Consider the following 20,606-nt stretch of genomic DNA (forward strand, 5'->3'; position numbering starts at 1 on the left):
TTGTAACGTAAGTTAGCACAATGAGACAATAAATTCTTTACTTTTAAAATTATTCGTTTGCTATAACAAATTTAAACAAAGTTATAAATGTTTTTAAAATCATTAATAAAGTAAACAATAATACATATCCTTTCGTAAAAACAATTACGTTTTTTCGAACCTGCACTTACAAGGAAAGGTACCCAACCCGAACTCACCGATTTTGATGATTTTCATATATGTTGTAGAACATAAAAAAATAAGAGACACGTATTTTTTTTTATCGGCTAATTTTCACTTTTAAGGGGTAAAAACCTCCCCTAAAGTTAACCCCCAAAAAGCGTTTTTTTTAAATATCTCGGCTTAAAATTAATATTTTTCAATGAAACAAATTGGAGGTTATTTCTTACAAAAAGAGCAAGTATTTCATGGTGATTTGAAGAGTAAGGGTAGCATCCCCTATTTTTTAGGGGTTGAAAACATATATTTTTTGGCATAATTTTATAATAAAAATGTTTAAACCGACTAAAAAAAATTGGAAAAAATGTTTAAACATCCTTAATAACAAAATTTAGTTGACGTCTTTCGGTGTTTTCATAAATATTACCCCTAAGGGGGTAAACCACCCCTAGCACAAAATAACTGTAAATATGTAATTCAATCCATAATATTTTGTAGAAGGTTTGTATATAGAGGTTTTCGAGGTCGCTGATTACAAATCTGTTATCAGATTTTGAAAATTCAAAATGGCGGATCCAATATGGTGGACGGAAATATCGAAAAAAAATTTTAACTTTCAAAAAAACTTGTTTACAAATGTGTGATCTTTGTAGCCTGTACATGTGAACTAAAGAGCCTTAAACCCTAAACCCCTAAAGAACAAATAGGCTAAATGGCTGTGCATTTTAACCAAACGACTCCAAACCCCTAACCTCCAGACAAGCCGAAGGCCTATGCTTTACCGTAGACACGAGTATAGACATATTACCGATATTTTATTCTATCATTTTGTATGTAACAAATAACGTCTCGTTTTATGTTTCAATCAAAGATTATTTATTTTTCTGCTTTTATAAATTAGCATAATTTCAAAAGTAATTTCATAAATTATAAAGTATTTCATAAATTGCATAATTATATAATTTTATAAATTCAAAAAGTCCACACTTTTTTGCAAATGAAAAAACATAGGTTAATAAAATTAGTTTATCAAACTCTTTTGCGTTTTGTAATAAAATTTAATGTTGTCAAACTTGGGAGTTTTTCATTGTTACAATTATTTCGTAAGCCAAACGTTTTTTAGATGAATTCTCGAAGTAATGATTATTGTATCTATAGTAAAATATTTACAGTCTGGAATTCCATAATAATACTATTTGATACGATTTAATGAATTTATCAAAAAATCTAAATTTAATAATAAATATTATTCTAATTATTAGTATTATTTTTCATTATCATTGCTATTATCAGTATTACTGTTATTATTGCTATTGCAATTATGCTTATTCTTCTTCTTCTTATTATTATTATTATATTACTATGATAATTTTTGTTATTGGTAAAAATACATAAAAGAATATTAATACTCGAACTTCATTTGCAATTAAAGAACACGTTGTTATTGAAAGGGAATTTTATATGCATTCATTAGTTTAATGAATGTTATCGTACATTCAATGATAATTCCAAAGATAAATGTCTTTCACTCATAAAAGTTGTTGACAATATGTGCGAATCAGTATGTTCTTTTTTTAGATTGTTTTCATCGAGTGTTTACCTCAGCTGCCTGTGTTATTTTTTAGGCAGTGAGTGAGTTTTGTGGGTATTCTAGTTCGATGCCGGAAAGTACGAATAGTACGTCTTTTTGTTTGTCAGTGGTATCATACAGTTGTAGAAAATTTTCTTTAGTGATTTTATATAGATTTACATTATTCAATTTCAAAGTGAATAAAAGTTGAATAAAACCAAAAATAGAGTTTTCCGAACATCACAAAGTGGAACGAGAATTCTTCTCCAATGCATAAATTAATGATTTGATTCAATTTACATTCACTCGTTTTATTCTGGTAGAAATGTAGCAGTCGTGCCTTACATGCAAAAACACAGCTTGTATAAATTTTACCGCTTGTTTTCATTTTAGATTGAAAAATGAAAATTAATCCGTTAAACGTTCTAAACTTATTATTAGCATACTTTCAAGCGTTAAACATACCAGATAGTGTCACGAATTATCACGAAACAGAGTTGGCCGAAAAAATAAAAGAAATTTTAATAGATGCAACACATGATTTCAACGATGTAGAAATGATTACTGATGACTCTTTGGATTTTCAAGAAGAGTATAAAGACCATAATGTGAAAATAATTGAAGATGAAGTGCAACATCATTTTCCTGATCCGGATATAGCACCAACAAATCAATGTACAGCAGATAATGAAGAACTAGATTTTGAATACAAAAAAAGAGCTGTAGAATTTTGGAGAAGTAGCAAAACGAAGCAAAATTTAAGTCTCAAAACAGTGCAAAACAGATTCAAAAAAGTATCATCTATTAGTCAGCTACGTCGTTGGGCTCATTCAATTAATAAAGGTGGCACGTATAGAGAAAAAGTAGCACAAATTTGTCAGTATACCCTGGATAATTTTCAAGCAGCTCTCGACAGTGGTTCAATTATCCATGATGAAGATATAATTCGATGGACCTTACAAGCTAAAAAAGAAATTGGTTTTGATGATATTAGATTCAAAGCTTCTAAACATTGGTTACTCAAATTTAAGCAAGCACACCGAATAGTTTCTAGGAAAATATATAAGTTCATAACAAGAAAAACACTAGAAAGTAGTGCAGAACTTACGGCTAAAGCTGAAGCATTTATCGATGACGTTAAATCGTGTATACCAAGGATTGGACTCGAAAATTTGTATAATACAGATCAGAGCGGATTTCAGCTAGAAATGCATTCTGGAAGAACATTAGCAGTAGAAGGAGAAAAGCAAGTGCAATGTCTGGTACAGTCAATTTCAGCAACAACGCATAGTTATACTATACAGCCACTAATATCAGCTACTGGACAACTGTTGTCACCGCTATTTCTTGTTTTAAAGGAACCAAGTGGCAAGTTTGGCCCTATTGTAGAACAAAACATATTTAGACCAGAAAACGTGTACGTGAAAGCATCCAAATCTGGAAAATTAACAACAAGTAAGGGAACTAATAACAATTTTTACATTGTAATATCGTTGATCAGTTAATTAGTAAGTCGTTTAATTGCAGATCACTTCAAAATCTGGTTGGAAAAAATATTTTATCCCTATGTAGGCCATCACAAAATACTATTACTTGATTCTTGGAGTGGTCATTGTGACAAAGTTATAGAAGAAACAATGCCACAAAATAAAATTATTAACATAAAAAAATTCCAACTGGAACCACAGGAAAAATACAACCACTTGATGTCTATGGATTCCGTATTTGGAAAAACTTTGTCCGAACATTTTCTGATAATGTAATGTTAATGGATCATGATATGAATTTACATGTGAGAAATAATATAATTAAACTTCAATCATTGGTTCACAACCAACTGTCTTCACCGAGATATATAGATTTGTTTAAATATTCCTGGTATAAAAGCGGTTACGTCAATGAAAAACCAGATAAATTTGATAATCCTATAGATTTCAGTTTTGGAAAGTCTTGTGCAACACATTGTGAAATAGAAGGGTGCACAAACATTGCAATTGTACGATGTGGTTGGTGCAAAAAAGCATTGTGCTTTAAACACTTTTATGAGGACTACCATTATTGTAAAAACATCGTAAAATAATATATTTTATGCTCAATACAAAAAATGCACTATGGCAAAAGATAAAAGATTGTAGATTATTATTATACTCTAATATTATAAACAAAAATACATTATAAGTTGAATTTACAATAAAGGAATTTCAATAACATTCTGATAACAATTTCTACGGAAATTATAAAACTGCTTCACACACAGAATTTTCTTGTTTACAAACAAATTTAGGAATTTGAGGTGGTTTGGTTAAAAAGCACAACCATTTAGCCTATTTGTTCTTTAGGGGTTTAGGGTTTAAGGCTCTTTAGTTCACATGTACAGGCTACAAAGATAACACATTTATAACAAGTTTTTATGAAAGTTAAAATTTTTTTCGACATTTTCGTCCACCAGATTGGTTCCGCCATTTTGAATTTTCAAAATCTGATATCAGATTTGCAAAGAGCGATCTCGAAAACCCTTATATACAAACCTTCTACAAAATATTATGGATTGAAGTATACTTATAGTTATTTTGTGTTAGAGGTGGTTTACCCCCTAAAGGGTAGTATCTATGAAAAAATCGAAAAACTTAATTTGTTTATTATAGATGTTTACAAATTTTTTCCAATTTTTTTAGTCGTTTAAAACTTTTTTATTATATAAAATTTTTTTTCGATATTTCCGTCCTATTGGTTCCGCCATTTTGAATTTTCAAAATCTGATAACAGATTTGTAATCAGCGACCTCGAAAACCTCTATATACAAACTTTCTACGAAATATTATGTATTGAATTACATATTTACAGTTATTTTGTGTTAGGGGTGGTTTACCCCCTTAGGGGTAATATTTATGAAAACACCGAAAGACGTCAACTAAATTTTGTTATTAAGGATGTTTAAACATTTTTTCCCATTTTTTTTAGTCGGTTTAAACATTTTTATTATAAAATTATGCCAAAAAATATATGTTTTCAACCCCTAAAAAATAGGGGATGCTACTCTTACTCTTCAAATCACTATGAAATACTTGCTCTTTTTGTAAGAAATAACCTCCAATTTGTTTCATTGAAAAATATTAATTTTAAGCCGAGATATTTAAAAAAAAACGCTTTTTGGGGGTTAACTTTAGGGGAGGTTTTTACCCCTTAAAAGTGAAAATTAGCCGATAAAAAAAAATACGTATCTCTTATTTTTTTATGTTCTACAACATATATGAAAATCTTCAAAATCGGTGAGTTCGGGTTGGGTACCTTTCCTTGTTAGATGCAAATTCTGTGCCAATGAAATGGCAATGGTTTTAAAAATGATTGTAGCCTTTCGTCGTTGCGCAAGTTGTAATTAATTCCAGCAAAAGAAAATTAGCCCATACCATTTCTCTAAATAGATGGCTCATAACGACAGTGTGAAATGGATAATGAATATGTAAGAAGCAAACAAATTTTTATGAACCTTTGTTTAATTAGATAGACTCATCCTTACGAAACTTAACTGTTATAGATTGATGGGCTAAGTCACAAAATAGTATATTTTCGAAAATTCAAAGTTAAACATCATTGAGACAATCCATTAGTATTTCTACAAAAGAATGATTTAACTATGCATGCATCCAATCACGTTCAATGCAGAAAATTCACGAAGCAAAGGGCGTGCTGTTCGAGCCTTAAGAAAACAAGTGACTTGTTGATTCATTAATATGTAATGCTTCGATCAAGTCAAATGCTCTCTACCGTGAATTGTTTCATTTGAATGCGCTTCGAATCTTAATTTCGCTGTTCAGATTTTCAGATTGTCTCCGTTCCTTCAATCAAAAAGTCTTATTTAAAGTAACTAAAACTTTAATCATTTGTTTACATCGGTATTAAATCGAATAAAATTAGAAAATACATACTAAAAATTAAAAAATGTGGATCCCGCCAAATTAGCAATAATTATGTATACCTGAATTAATTATAATTATCTTGTACAGAGTTTTTGTTCGAAAATGGTTCAATAATTTCATGGTACACGATAAATTACTATTGCATAATTCAAATGCCATATTTTATAAAATTTCTAACGAAAATAACAATATCGTGCAATTAATTTTATCTAAATTACTTTACACAGTACAACTACAAGGATCCAAAGATCATATAGTTTTGGAAACATTTTTTGGAAACAAAGAAGGTTAAACGTATAATTTGTAGTTCATAAAAGAATTAGAAAAATTAATTTCCTTGACGTCTCAATACCTTTCGATTGAGCTTATAAAGCCTAAATCACTCTTTTATAGCCGATGACTAGCGACATCTAGAGTTCAAGTAACAAGGCATGGGTCGATTCTCTGGTGGTAACTGATATATGTGCTCCTGTATTCTTTACATGTATCTGTTTTATCATCACTGAGTAAGAAGAATAAACCAACGATAAAGTAAAAAATTAAAACAATTTTTAAAAAAGACACATTCTATATTTACACGGTTTTACAAGAATTTAAAAAAATGATAACATTATCACATCATTACATGTCTAAAAATCACGTTTTTGTTGAAAAATGAGTATGTATTGTTTGAAGACTTTTATTATGTTGCTTGTTATCGTCGAAAAAAAATAAACAATAATCTGCTATGATTTTCTTGAGAATTTTCATCTTTGTTAAAAACATGTGTAACGAAAACGTCACAAACCAATGCCAAAACATTTACAGTTTACACAGCTTAATAAAAATAAAGATGAAGATTCTAGTTATGCACATCATTGACGCACAGGTCCCTATAATAGCAATTATCCTACGTAAAAAATATAATATTTTTGACATTTCGATAATTCATCTAATACTTATAGCATTTTCTAATGCAATAAATAAATGTAAAAATCGCAGTATTAGCGCGTGTGCTATATTTTTTCACTGTTCGTTACAGTTTATTAGTTATCATACGTAAAAATAAACACTTCCGTACAATCCATTTTCACTTTACAAGGTCACTTCAGCTTCGTTGCATATCTTCCCATTTTTAAACTTTGTTTTTGATCTAAAATTTAAAATTGTATTAGCTTAGGTTTCAAGAGCTGTAAGATGCTTTTTTATACAATTTTTCAATCATATTATTCAAAATAAAAATTCTTGAGTTTGTTCTTACTTTCCAAAATCTTCACCATCTTGCAAAGTTTCTGGAAGTTCACTGCCTGCAGTTTCTGGTAATAGAATACAAAGGCCGGCACCAATTATGGGTAGTACTCCGAAAATAACAGGTGGTAGCCATGGCTGAATTGTACCCTAAGTAAGATGAAATTAAAATCAGAATATTTATTTTACGAACACTTCATGAAACATTTGAGACATGATGAAAGATAAAATTGAACTTACCAAAGATACTACGAAAGGTGCAACCATTGAGCCTATTCTTGCACACATGCTACTTGTTCCAACTCCAATATTTCTTATCACCGTGGGAAATAGTTCACCGGAATATAAATAAACAGTTGTGAAGGAAACTGACATGCCGACAATACCAAAGCACGCAAAGATCAACCTTAGCCACTCAAGATCTACAAATCAAAAAGATTCAAGATTATTAAAATTTTCTTAATTAATTTTTCCTACTGAGTTATAACCCTAGTTGCATGATGCAAAATATACTGACCAGATGTAACAAAAATCAACAAAAGACTTGCAAGACCAGCTATGCAGTTACTTGCAACCAGCGTAATTCTTCTACCTAAAGTATTCATTGTCCACCAAGCGAGGAAATTTCCAGGAATTTGAATTGCTCCAGAAAGTGCGAAGTTCAAAAAAATGTCACCACCAACGTGTCCGATGTACTGAGTCATTCCAAAAAGTCCCATTCCACACACAATCCAATTGAAGAAAATTGACAACGACTTTATTCGCATATTAGGTGTGCGGAAAAGATCCAAAAATGACGCTCGACCATCTGCTTCCGTTTTTTTGGCATTCTACACAATTTCAATTCACAATTTCAATACAAACATTACCAATTACAGCTTTTAGTATATAGCTTACCTGATGCAAGCAGTACTTTTTAACGATTTCGGGAATTTCTTTATCATCTAATTTATTAATTTTGGCAGCGGTTTGGAGGACTTTGCAAGCAGCTCTCTGTCTGCCCATGGCGAGGAGCCATCTCGGAGACTCGGGAACGACCCACCAGTAGCCGAGCAGTATGATGGAAGGTAAAGTCATTGCGATTTGAAGATGTTGCCAATGCCTGAACCAATAAGCGAGACCGGCCAAAGACATGTGGCCCAAACTATACGGAATTTGGTAGAGAATAGTTATAGCGGCTCGCCAACTTTTGCCGACAATTTCCATACCTGTAAATCATTATTTTTATAAATATTATTTTGAAAATTGCATCATATGTAACGACACGAGTGCTCTATAGAAGTTTTAATTTTGCCATTCAATCAAGCTGTGGTGATTATGTCATTACGCCAATCAAAAATTGTCATTGTACGCTCACCTTATTACCCGTAACGGCGAAAATATAATGAACGCAAAAATTTACGTCAAGCATAGTTAATCCAGTTGTCAAGATAAATAAAATATTATGCGAAACTTACATATTACATAACTAGTGACCATCGTGCCACCAGTCGCAACGGCACTTAAAAATTTCATTAACAGCAGAGCCGGAAACCATGCGACAACGGCACAGCCAATGCCAGATGCCAATTGAAGCACAGTAGAGACCATTAAAGGAAGTTTTCGACCAAATCTACAAAGGATAATTATATTGCGTAAGTTTTAAGTGACTATTAAATTTCGAAATGACTGTTTGTGCATTTTATGCGATTCAAAGATAAAGTGCCAAAGGTAACTTATGATTTTCGTATTCACATTTAACGTACTGTTAGATGTGCGTACGTGATAATACAAATGACTGTTACATGCATTTTAAACGAAAGACAAATTTTACGTTCTAATGAATAATAAATACAGAAACAATGTAACGTGAGTACGCGGTTGCAAATAGTTGAAAAACAAATTTAAAATAAAATAGTTGACAAATCGCTTTTTGGAAAAAAATAGTAGGTGATAAAATGGCCAATGAAAAATAAGAAAAAATGATAAACTTGCCTATCGGACAAAAAGCCAAAAGAGATGCTACCAAGCAAAATACCAAACATAAGAATGGATTGCTGAAGGTTTGCATAGTGCGATCGAGAACACACGAGATTCCACTAAAACAGAATCAGTTAAAAAAATAAGCAAATAAAAACGTAAAAGGATAAAATAGTATTCATACGCAAATTAAAAAAAAAAACATTATTGTATTTGACCGTAAATTGTTCAACAGAAACTTAAGTGCATAATTTGTGTTGACTCCATACATACACACGGACGTCGTAACTTTCGCGTAAACCGATTTTACTTCAGCAGTGCTAACGTCCAAGCTTAGAGTTTCAATATGTCAGTTCTGTTCTCGACGTCATCGATAATTATCTCAGCACGTGCATATAATTATCCGCGCATGTCTGTATACGTTTGACATCACACCCGACCCTCTAGAACTGGCGCTCTTTTTTTAACATGAGAGCCGTCACGAGGCGTCAGTCGTGGGCGCTAACGGCGCCCCCCCCCCCCCACCCGAGACTTGGCACAGTGCCAGTGCCTATATATACCTGTGATATTATGGTCTCGGGGAAGACACTCCTGTCGAATTCCCACTGGGTGCACTCGACGTCACTGCCATTGATCGTCGCGTGGCACTGATCGCTCGCATTTCCAAAGCCCGGCAGCGCGCAATTGTAAGTCTGCTTTGGCGCCATGAAGACAATGGCCAGTTGGTGCCAGGCGACCGGGAACTTGACCAGGGATATAGCCGTGCAGACGAAGATCTGCCAGCGGCCAAGATAGCCCATCGCGCGTTGCACCGCATCACCGCTCCCGTTATCGGCAGCTCCATTGCTCGCTGCTGCCTCGGCATCCTTGCAGCTATTGATGATGTGCTTACCGTTTAAGTCTGAAATTCCATTACTGCTGTCATTGCGAGCTATTACGGCTGTGATCGAGGCGATATTTGTGTTCCATTCTCGTGGAAGTAACGAACGCGAATTGCTCTTTGCGCAAGGGGACGTGCAGGTTGCCTATATGACGACGTTGTCTATGTCTGATTATTCAAAGTTCAAAATGTAAGTGTAATTTGATAGCTTGGTACGTAATAGAAATGTTGATGAACTGCCGGTCTGCGTACATATAGAGTCGCTGCTTATTCATACTGTTTAGCACGAGTTCATTATATCTTTCATATAGGTATATGATAAATTTGCCTTGCTTTTTTTACTTTGAAGGATGGAAAGTTTATGAGACAATTTTCAAGTAGATAGCGTTCTAATCACGTGAAAAAAACGTGCTGTACGTAGACAGACATCAAATATTTAAAAACGTGGATTGATTTGGCATATATATATATATATATATATGTATATTTCAGAGTATCGATAATTTAATGAGAGTAATCAACGTCAAACATCGCAGTTTAGTTTGTTCAAATGACTTATTTCCTCGTATTTACACGAATAAACATATGATATTCATAATTAACTTGTAAGTGGCATTTATCAAGTTTGAAATGTCAGGTTTTTGTATTATCGGCTGATACCAAAACTCCCAGCGCTATAGCATGTAAATAAGAATATTAAAATATCTATATCATAATATGGAGTTCAATAAGTTTAACAAAGCTCTTTCATACTCAATCAAGTTCGCGTATTATTCAATTACGTGATATAATTTACAATGAACACAGGGTAGTAAGATTCAATCACAACTATAACTTGCTTATAGATAATTGAAAATTATAATTGCAGATCCGGAAAAATTGACGCTTAACTGAATAAATATATAATAGTGTTGGAGCTTCTGTGGAAAACAATAATCAATTTAATATGTATCTCACATAATTACTGTACCAAGCAAGGCGCAATCACAACTTATTCGAAGAATGCCTATTTAGATGAAGGCGAAGCGTTTATTCAGAAATTCAAAGGCAATCATGTGCCTCGTAAACTTATGGCTATTATAGATACTGCGATTTCTCCAAGAAATATCCATGCAAATATAGCAGCACGGGTAATTACAATGCATAACAATTTTTCAATTAACCCACTTAAAGCATTGAACCTGTTGCTACATCACGTTCAAATCTAATAGCATTAAAAATTTCTCTTTGACGACACGCACCGTCTTAACCAGCAAGAACGAGTTTCGTTGCCTCGCGAGTCTCTACAGCAATTCAAAGCGTATACGCGTAAACGTCGTGCTCGCGATAAATTTATACGACGTTCAGGGAAAAAATATTTACAGTAGGCTGTGGAACTAGAGGACAAAAATTCGGCTTTAGAGGAAAATTATAGTGTCTTGTCTTAATCCGCATCGTAACAATGAACGTAGCGTAATAACTATTATTCAAACATCAAACTGGAGTTCTGGAAAATCTTCTATAGTAATATAGAAGAAGATAACGCCAATCCTCTCAACGCTTTTCTTCGAATTAATCATTGAAATTCAAGTATACGAATGCAGCAAAAAAAAAGCAATAAAACAATTCTTGAAAAAAATCACACCTTTCAATCACGATCGCCGCGCAACACAGCAACTGCAACCACTCATCGGCATCGAGCATATTATACGGTTCACGTCCTTGTAACACTTTTATTTACGAGGATCTTTCAACTAATGCAGCCCCCGCGGCATCGGCAAGACCCCGCACGCGCTTGCGTCGAACATTACGCGAAACGAGTCGAATGTCATAATGACATGTTCGCAGCGGCGGCGACCGCCGCCGTCGTAGCCGCCGCTCACAGACACAAAATGCAACGGGAGAGCCTTGAGACGATCGAGAGCAGCTTTCGAGGTGTGTGTTCTCGAGACTCGCCGCGTCGCGTAATTTTCAGCCCTCGTCGATCGATCGATCTTTTCTCCTCGCCGATGAGGAAAGGATCGCTGTGGATGGATTATATCGATCACGCGAGGCTTTATACGAGGATTGAGAATATCTTTGATCGAATATGACATGACGCGCGTTGACGATTGTAGGCTAAGGCCTCGTTCTGATGATGACGAAAGTATAAGCGAGCTTTCGAATATAGACCGCTTTTTCACAGCTCGTATATTTCAAGCAAGCTTCGATCTTTCTTTTCTGGTTCTGTCGTGTTTCTGCTGCTGTAGCATGCGCCAGGGAGTCGACGAAATGAGTGTATAAGTATGTCCGTGTGCGGAGCTTAAGGAAAAATAATGTTCGACTATATAACAAGCAGAGAGCTTTGGTTAATGATTTAGACTTCACGTACCATGGTCGTTGATTTGCAAATTCTTCATTACACTGCCTGGTAATGCAGTACGTCAGAACTAGGTATTGTGATTAGGCCGAAAATTACTTTTTGGAGAAATTATCTGCAACATAAAGAAAGCAAGCGCTTGTTTCAAAAGGTGTTCTTTTGTTCTCGTATAAACTTCTTTAAAAATTTCAAATTATATTCTGAGAAATGCAGTCGAAGCACTATATACAAAAGAATTACAAGCGTCGTTAACTATTAAAACAATCGATTCCAAACAAGCAGACATAATTGTTTACCGCTTAACTGTCATTTTTCGTATACGCTGCTCGAATAAATTAGAAACAAAAAACTTGTGTCACGATATGTACTATATCGCATAAATACAGGCGTACAAGTGTCGATGGCACAGTCATTAACAGCTGCAACGGAGTTAATCATAAAAGTATTGGATTTCTTCCGCATCGCGATTCGACAATCCATTTATCTTTCATTGTTTATAAAAAAAAACATGTTATGCAGCTGAGAGTACAACTTTAGCTTAGATAAACTTTAATTTTATGCAGAACATCAAGCAGTGACAAGATTTGGTACTTTATTTGTTAATACGTGTATAAATGTCTTCAGCTATAAGAAATGATTGAATCACAACAACAGAAGCCCATTAATCTAATGCCGTCATTCACTCTTAAAACATAACTTGACCCCGAGAAACCCAAAACAAGAAGCCACGAAAGTAGGTCCTTCCTAGTAATTACCTCGTATGTACATCTCGCAGCTGCGGCCATACAAACGAGCCTGCACGTTTACGAAAGAACGCGTGGCAGGCTCGAGAAAGAAGTGCTCTCGTTCGGTGCATTTTATGCAGGAGTAGAGGCTCATTGTCAACTCAGACCCTGACATTACGTCAAACGACGGCTGATGTATTTTCCTAACGAAGCTCTCGCGTTACACGTGCGCAACTTGTTAATCGCGCGCGTGTTCTTTTTATTTCTAGCGACTTTACGCACTGTGGGAATTCCGTCTGCGACAAGTTTTTGGGCCAGACGTTTTTGAATTCGCAACTCTGAATTAGAATTGCACACTGTGTGCGATGACTCGTTGCGTGTATACATAAAGATGCTAATTTGTGGCATTGAGTTATCCGTTAGAGCATGACCTGCATCGGCGGAGTACTCGATGCTTATATCTATATTTATAAGTATAATTTATAACGAAATCGCATCTGAAATTACAGAATCATTACAAATTTTAAGCAGAAATTTGCATGACTAGACGCGAGGTTTGCATATTTTATATACGCTGATAATATACGCCAACGCGTGGAAAAAAACAATGTGCAAAAGACTCCGATCAGTTTATTGAACTGCGTCTTTATAATGTATCTTTTCATTGATACGGATTCCTGGAACTGGTCTAGTAAAAAAGCGATTTGGATATGAAACTACATGCTGCATCTCATTGCGAACGCGAAGTTATCGATAGTATGATGATGACATTATTAAAGACGCATTAATAAGCGTACTATATATGTTGTAAAGGTTGTATCAAGTGTAATGATCAGTAGAGTTTTCATCATCTTTATTATACAGTATATTAATATACAGTTCAGACGCTGTTATATTAATGAATTTCTTCGTGTGCAAAGACTGCGGATCAGGATTGCAAAGCAAGCTGGAGATAGGAACCGCATAAACGAAAATCCCACTATCAGAGCTGACGAACTCGCGCAGCAGAGTGCGCGTCATTATTAAGCGGGCTTAGCAAAAGATAGATCAAAACGTCGCTTTAAAGAAAATACCGACCGCGCGGTGTCTCGCGACGCCGTCCAATTATAGAAGTTGCTCCTGCGATCGCTCGCCAATGAAGCGAAAAAAGCTTGCAAACTGCTTAGCAGCACACGGTTGCAGCTCGCGGTTGAAAAAGTCTCTTCGGAATGCCGCATCCGAAGCTACGCACAGCCCGCGACGATCGACATCAGCCTACCGATTATCATGCAAGTTATTATACACCCTCGGCTGTATACTCTTTATTGCTATCATCTTCGAGAGCGCCGCACGACGGGGCTAATTATAACCGCACCGGCGGTAAAAGAGTATGCGGCGTTCTCGCGCGCTGGCGCCTCCGGACCGCAGTTGCACACGGAGGCTGCGCGCCATAATACCTGCGCGCTAGCAATTTTCGCGCAAGTTTTTCGAGAGATATATATTCAAAAAGAACGCTGCGTCCGCACGGTTTTCCTTGAAAGTTGCATATGAAAAGCAGCAAGAAGAAGCTCAGCTGAAGGAGAGGTTGACGAGGGCTACTTACTGTATATGAGTCTGGTGCAGGGGAGCGAGAGGAGGAGAGCGCCGGGTTCTTTAATCTCGTCGACGCGCGGGCTGCCGGCTCTTTGTCCGTCATCGTCGAGCGATGCATAAGTCGCGTAAAAGATGCGGCGTTTTCGAGGAGCGCGCGGCGCAGTTGCGCGACGAGAGGTAGAGAAAAGGAAGACTCGAGCTACGCGCTCTTAATTGTGCTGCTATTATACCCGCGCCGCTTATCCCTGCGTTGCTAATTGTGGAAAATTAAGGGGAAATTCGTTTGCTCTTGGGAGGGTACTTGGAACTTGTTGTGGACACTTGTACAGTAGGAAAGAATGTGCGCGTGTATTGCTCTGTTTTCGTTTTTGCTTGTAATTGGCAATACTTGTTTGTGCAGATGCATTTAATAAAAATTACATGACCCGCGATACGACACGGGAAAGCTAAAGCAAAATGTATGTACCAATAAGTGTGAATTTACAAATCGATTTAAGGGAATGATAAAAGCAATCTAATCGATATGCCGCGTTTACATTCCATCGGCGCGAAACAGTCGAAAGTTAATGCCTCTCGTTCTTCCGCGAAAACAACATTGTAAATCATTATACACCAGCACAGACGCTGAAAGTATTTCCTGTACATTTTTCAGAATCCGCTTTGACATGATGCTTTCCTTGTAAACGTTCAACGCTAATCTCCATCACAATCTCTCAAATATAGCTCCCGTTAAATATACATCACGTTGCCGTCAGCAAAACGCACAATCAAAGTCGACTCGTCGACTTCTAATCACATCGGTATACATTTATATATATACGTGCGCCCACGAAGCTGCCGAAATTCTCCGGCGAGAGGCGCCGCGTCTCTGTTTATTTTGCACGTACGTATACTCGCTTCTATACGCAAACGTCGCACGGCTCTCTATCTCCCGCACACAATGCGAGGAAATTGGCATGGACTCGGCGCTAGCGGCCTTGGCTAGAGACTAGAGAGCGCTAAACGGTGACGCTCGTGCGAGTGGCGCAGAATCCTCTATTTATATTTTTTTTCTCGCTTATACTCGCGCGCTCGACAATCTTACCGCGAGATGAGGAAGTCACTGATGGTATAGGTACGTAGTGCACGGTATCCGGCGTAATAGCTCGTAAAACGCATCGAGGAGAACGAGATAAGAACGGTTACGCGCGCGTGGCCCTGTATTGTTGCAGCCGCGGGAATGCGGCTGTCGCCACGAAAATGAATAAGCACAGCCGGGAAGGATTTCGAAGAGCGATTAGTCGAACGAAACGATCGAATGTATGCCTCTTTTTTATGCTGGGTACTTTGGTTCTGGAGGAACGGGGATAGTTGCAAACTTGCGCCTGCGTTGAATAATGGGGTGGGATTAAAAGAAGTCACGGTTAAGAGGATTATTGTATTCTGCAGAGTAGAACTATTCTTCTCTCTTGATTCTGTGTTCGGTCGAACTTCCTAATTTTAAACATAAAAAGAAGATTTTGGATTTTGAGCTTTTGTCTGTGGAGGAAGAGCTGTTGAAAAAATTCAATCTTGGAATCCTGCTCGGGCAGTTTTGGGAAAGACCAAATTGGATATAAAAACTGCCATTTAATCCGACGCTCCTCCGAATGCCGTGTATGATACATGATACACGGCATTTTGTAATAAATAACATTATTTCACGGGTATCTATTTAAAAAATTTAATTTTTTAATGATAAGAAGATCGTAATAACATAATTCCAAAACTCGCATAAAACTTTCCCAGCTGACCACCAGCAGGCTGTCACAATCGCGTAAACATCCTGTACAGCTCTCGCAATACACCGTTCAGCACCCTTGTGTCATTACAATCACAGAAAGAATTCAGCTTTGAGCAAAAATTACCGTGATTACAAAAAAAAAACACAATACAGCCACGCGGAATCGTATAAAAATAAGCAGTTCCTAATATAAGTGATGCCTTTCACTCACCTACAATCGCACTCTCTATTCGCGAGCTAGCGTCGACATATGTCCGTAGCAATAAGTCTCATGCTTTTTCAGTCGAACGTGACTGCTTGTGACCGGCAAAAATTATTATACACAACGCATTGTATGTATACACACAGTCTTGCGCCGAAGCGACGATTCGTCAACTTCTTCATCCTCTGAGCTAATTCTAATTTATGCGTCGTTGCATCCTTTCCTCCGAGTCGGTTATTACGAGAGATGCAGCTCCCTCGGAACGGAAAATATAACCGACAACAAAAAATTGCGGCTTTATAAAATCGAGTGTGTGTTTTAAATGTATGCGTATGCGCGATATATGCATTAGTAATTGCTCTTTTATAAGTTCCAAGATTGTGTCGCTTTAAAGATTTCGCGCGACTGATATGAAACGTCGGTGCGATTAAAAGGCTGCAGAGTGCAACTATTCGAGAGCACTTACACACTACTATGACATGATTATTATCTGGCGACGTTTCATTGATAAATTTACATAATTACTCATTATACTTTCAAGAATGTCATATATTTGCAAACAAACTTCGCACTATTGCAGCAAATATATTTTATTACTTACCTGCGGTGCATATGCCGGAAATTTTATGAACTCGCCTATTTGTGCTTATCATTGTTGCAAAATAGCGGAGATAGCGTAAACCAGAGTTTTGTAATAGCATAACTGTAGATTGATATATTTGTTGCGTCATTTGCGACATCTGTGGGAGATCGGCTAGAGTTTTTTGATATATAACTATCTAAATTATGTTTTAAGAACTTGATTATCCCTCAAACACAGAGCTGAATAAAAGTTGATTGCTCTTACTATACCGCGCGAATATAGATTACTTTTGTGCTTTCAATTTTACTTTAAACATATATCGTAATGTTTTAGATCTGGACTAATTTCTTTATGATTTAATTATGCGTGCTATATTATGTTATAGAGCTTTTGAATAATAAAAGGCAAATATTTATGAAACCGTACACTTCGTCGTGCTTCCCGCCATTCCTTTTTAAATAAATATGCTCGCGAATTCAACGTCGATTACCATTTTGAAACGATGGAAATATAACTGTGCAATTGCAAAACTAATTATGTCTAGCACAAAATGCAACACGATAATATTTATACTTATCATCGTGTCATTAATATTTCCTACAAACAACGCCGATGTTATATCCATCAAAAAATCAGACGCGGCAATCTTCCGTTGGACGAAAGTAATGTAAATGCTAATTTGTATTCCTAAATATATGTTCAAAAATATATCTTATCGAATTCGAGGAATCGTCTGATACGTGTATGTATCGTCCTACCGATAGTCTCCCAGAGTATATATAGATCGCCGCTAAATTTCCGCAATAAAGTTAAACGAACTATATGCAATATAGGCGAAGGGGGCTCGCCCGTCGTCGATCTCGCTATGCACGAATGACAGAGATTGATCGTTCGTTGGCCGCGATGACGCGTCGATCGAATGGCCGTCAGAGGAAAACATTTTCCATCGTTCCGAAAATAAATGACGTTTGATGAACATGAGGCGATAGCCCCTTATCGTTTACTAATTCGTGTTTCATATTTTTTCCTCGAGTCGAGTATGTTTGTTATGCTATATGTTTATTGACGATGAAAATTTACGTAAACTACAGATTTTTCAATGTTGCAAGTACTTTTGTAATGTGTTTGTCCGAGAGGAAATGAAATGATCTCGAAACGCGTTAAACGTATGCAAATATTATGAATCGTTAAAAGTAAAGAACTTCAATTACGAGCTGTTCCACAAACGTACGAATCTAAGCGTTCCTGCCTTCAAACTCGGTATAACCGAGCATTTTATATCATTACGCACAAAAATGTGCTCTTTCTTGCTTTATTTGTATTCGAGGCAACATTATACTGCGAGCGTTGAATGAGCTTTATTTCGATACAAGCGTCGTTCTAGAATGTGCATGTCAATGACGTGAAAAGGAATGCGTATAATATAATGTAAGAAAAGACATTGCAACAAACGCGCAAAATTAATTAGACTACTTAATCATCGCTGCAACGTAACTCCCATTGAGATGTTTTCTCTTTGTCGAGAGCTGTAAGGACAGTGAAATACTGCAAGAAAATTCATTCATTGACCTTTCCCCAACTAAAATTAAGTCTGACACATCAATCATCGAACAATATACATTTGAGAAACGTGCCTCGTCTGCCCGGTTTGTAATACAATGCGTGAAATATTATGTGTACTTTATAGATTATATGCTCATTGAATTTTCGGGCGATCTGAATTTCGGGTATGCAATATAAGATATGCAAAATATGAGAGAAGAGATATAACCTTCGTTTACATGCCTCATTAAGCAATTTGGACGAGTTCAGCGCAAATTATTCAAGCTCTAATCGAAATTTCTGTTTGCTAAGACGACTTAAAGAAAAAAAATGTGGTGCCATTAAAATTTAACCGCTCATTTACATCTGTTTAAAAATCGTTCCTTTTTACATATTATAATCATCGAGAGATATAATCTATAAGAATGAATAATTCTCTCTAAATCTGAAAAACTGAAAAATCACTCAATTTTGCCTCTAATTCGAGTGATTTTGCATTCTTTAGCGTCATTTTTCACTGTTTCAGATTTAGAGAGTTGCTTTATATCGCGCAAAGCAACGCGTTCGCCAACTAGAAACTGAGATATGTAAAAAGTCAGAGAAGCTTCAAAACGCGAAAGCTCGCCCGTGCGATATACCAGCCGATACGATCGGAACAAAGCTCGATCTCAATCGCGAAAATCGGCATCGATTCATCGCTCGACGCGCGCATTCTATATAACTCTGCCTCACCTCTGTAGTTTCCCCCGAAGGCTGGCGCGAGCGTCGTTTCGAGGGACGTTGGCTTATTCAAATCGGTATTGACCTCCGGAAATCGTCAGTGGCTTGCCCGCGAGTCTCTGCACTCAGCTGCTCTTGCCGTTGCTGCTCGTGCGCTTCGACACTCGTGCAGTGTGCAGTCGTCAGCATACAATGAACAAACGCGAGACGTCGCCGGGTGGCTATGCTCCGCGCTCGTACAGCTCCTGCACCAACGCGCGAACGGGTATAGTTTGCCGATTGGGACACGTGCGCGCGCGCGTTCGCGCGAATTCTTTGCGAGCCACGAAAAGCGCTGATGGCTCCGCCGATGAATCGACTCAGTCGCGGACTTTGACTCCTGAATCCTTATCGCCTCGTCTATAGGTCGACTCTGCTGCCGCTTGACGATCGCTTTGCGTCTATATATGTATTATGTGTCTGCGCGTGTGAGCGCCTGCATCGAAGAGTTTCCAGTCCAGCTGCTCCTCAAATATTTATCTTCTCAACGCGCCTGTGTGTCTTTCTCTTTCTCCGTCTTGTATGAAATTTAATAGTAGAGCTAGCTCGTCATCGTTGTCGCCGCTCTTTTTTTCGGCGCGCGCGTGCGGCTTCTCTATCTGCACCACTGGTTTTTCCTCCTTCTGGGCCCTTATCTCTCTTAACCGACTGTTAGTCTCGCGCGACAAAAAGAGCCTCTTTCATCCGACCACGTCTCTCTCTTCGCGTTAAATAATGGAAGCGCGTCTCCGCGTAACACTCGCGCAAACTTCCGCGCTCTCGCTAATCACTGTTATACAGCCAAACGTACACGTATTCCTTTTCAATTACAGCGACGAAATCGGTAACTCTCGGTGCGAAAAGTCGGCGCCTCGTCGTTCACTCGCGCGATCTAGAGCGTTATGTATGCGAACGAACGCGACCACGCGTTCTCTTCTTGTCAATGCGTTCTCCGGGTATGTGCCTCGCGTGTTAAAGCGCGCGCGCTCGCGAGACAGCCCCGCCGCGCGAAGGAAAGAGCGACCGGCGAGGAAGGAGAAGGTGCCTATACACGGCCACTGTACTCCACTTGCTCGTACTCTGCTCAATACGCGCACACGGACAGCACACGGGCAGTATAATCATCGCTCTAGTATCGAAAAGTACCTATACACCGGCTTGCATCGAATGCTGATGATGGTGGTAATAGCGAATGCATTAGCGGCATGCACCAGACGTGAGAGATGGCGCCAGAAGATAAAATCGAGCGCGACTCCTGAAATGAACGCCGGAGCTGGTAATAATAATAATTGTCCCGCGAAATGAATAAGTTGCAATCCAGAGGTGATTACGTTGCGATTTGCTGCCGATCCTGCTCGTGAGATACAAGTGACCGGCATACCACTGGGCGATCAATTGAGTTATGTGTAGACGACTATTTCCATGCAAAGAT

The 20,606-nt window shown here is 37.3% G+C and overlaps 2 protein-coding genes across 5 annotated transcripts in view; one reads left to right on the top strand and one right to left on the bottom strand.

Moving 5' to 3' along the window:
• LOC100119509 (protein vestigial) overlaps window positions 1-20,606 on the top strand; it is a 397,514-nt gene that overhangs the window by 259,571 nt on the left and 117,337 nt on the right. The gene's annotated exons all lie outside the window — the stretch shown is intronic.
• On the bottom strand, window positions 6,195-20,226 carry LOC100119124 (organic cation transporter protein). Of its 4 annotated transcripts, none has more exons than XM_032599372.1 (11): window positions 19,169-20,226; window positions 12,063-12,165; window positions 11,337-11,992; window positions 9,393-9,733; window positions 8,848-8,951; window positions 8,331-8,485; window positions 7,771-8,081; window positions 7,391-7,703; window positions 7,114-7,295; window positions 6,887-7,023; window positions 6,628-6,778 (listed from the first exon to the last, which is right to left on the bottom strand). In XM_032599372.1, exons 4-11 carry the CDS (start codon window positions 9,630-9,632, stop codon window positions 6,721-6,723), a joined length of 1,500 nt encoding a protein of 499 aa, XP_032455263.1. In that variant the 5' UTR covers window positions 9,633-9,733; window positions 11,337-11,992; window positions 12,063-12,165; window positions 19,169-20,226; the 3' UTR covers window positions 6,628-6,720. The 4 variants fall into 4 exon arrangements, with proteins under 4 accessions (XP_008204076.1, XP_032455263.1, XP_032455264.1 ...); XM_032599373.1 differs by lacking the exon at window positions 19,169-20,226 and adding an exon at window positions 14,358-14,436; XM_008205854.4 differs by lacking the exon at window positions 11,337-11,992 and having other exon boundaries at window positions 6,195-6,778.

This window comes from Nasonia vitripennis, chromosome 4, assembly GCF_009193385.2.
Source record: "Nasonia vitripennis strain AsymCx chromosome 4, Nvit_psr_1.1, whole genome shotgun sequence".
Classification (NCBI taxonomy): Eukaryota; Metazoa; Arthropoda; class Insecta; order Hymenoptera; family Pteromalidae; genus Nasonia; species Nasonia vitripennis.

Coding starts and splice junctions, on each gene's coding strand:
- LOC100119124 (XM_008205854.4), bottom strand. CDS start 12,090: ATGAAGAATTTGCAAATCAACGACCATG. Junction 9,734..12,062: donor TTTGCAAATCAACGACCATG/GTACGTGAAGTC, acceptor ATGGAATTTCAG/ACTTAAACGGTAAGCACATC. Junction 7,024..7,113: donor CACCTTTCGTAGTATCTTTG/GTAAGTTCAATT, acceptor CATCTTACTTAG/GGTACAATTCAGCCATGGCT.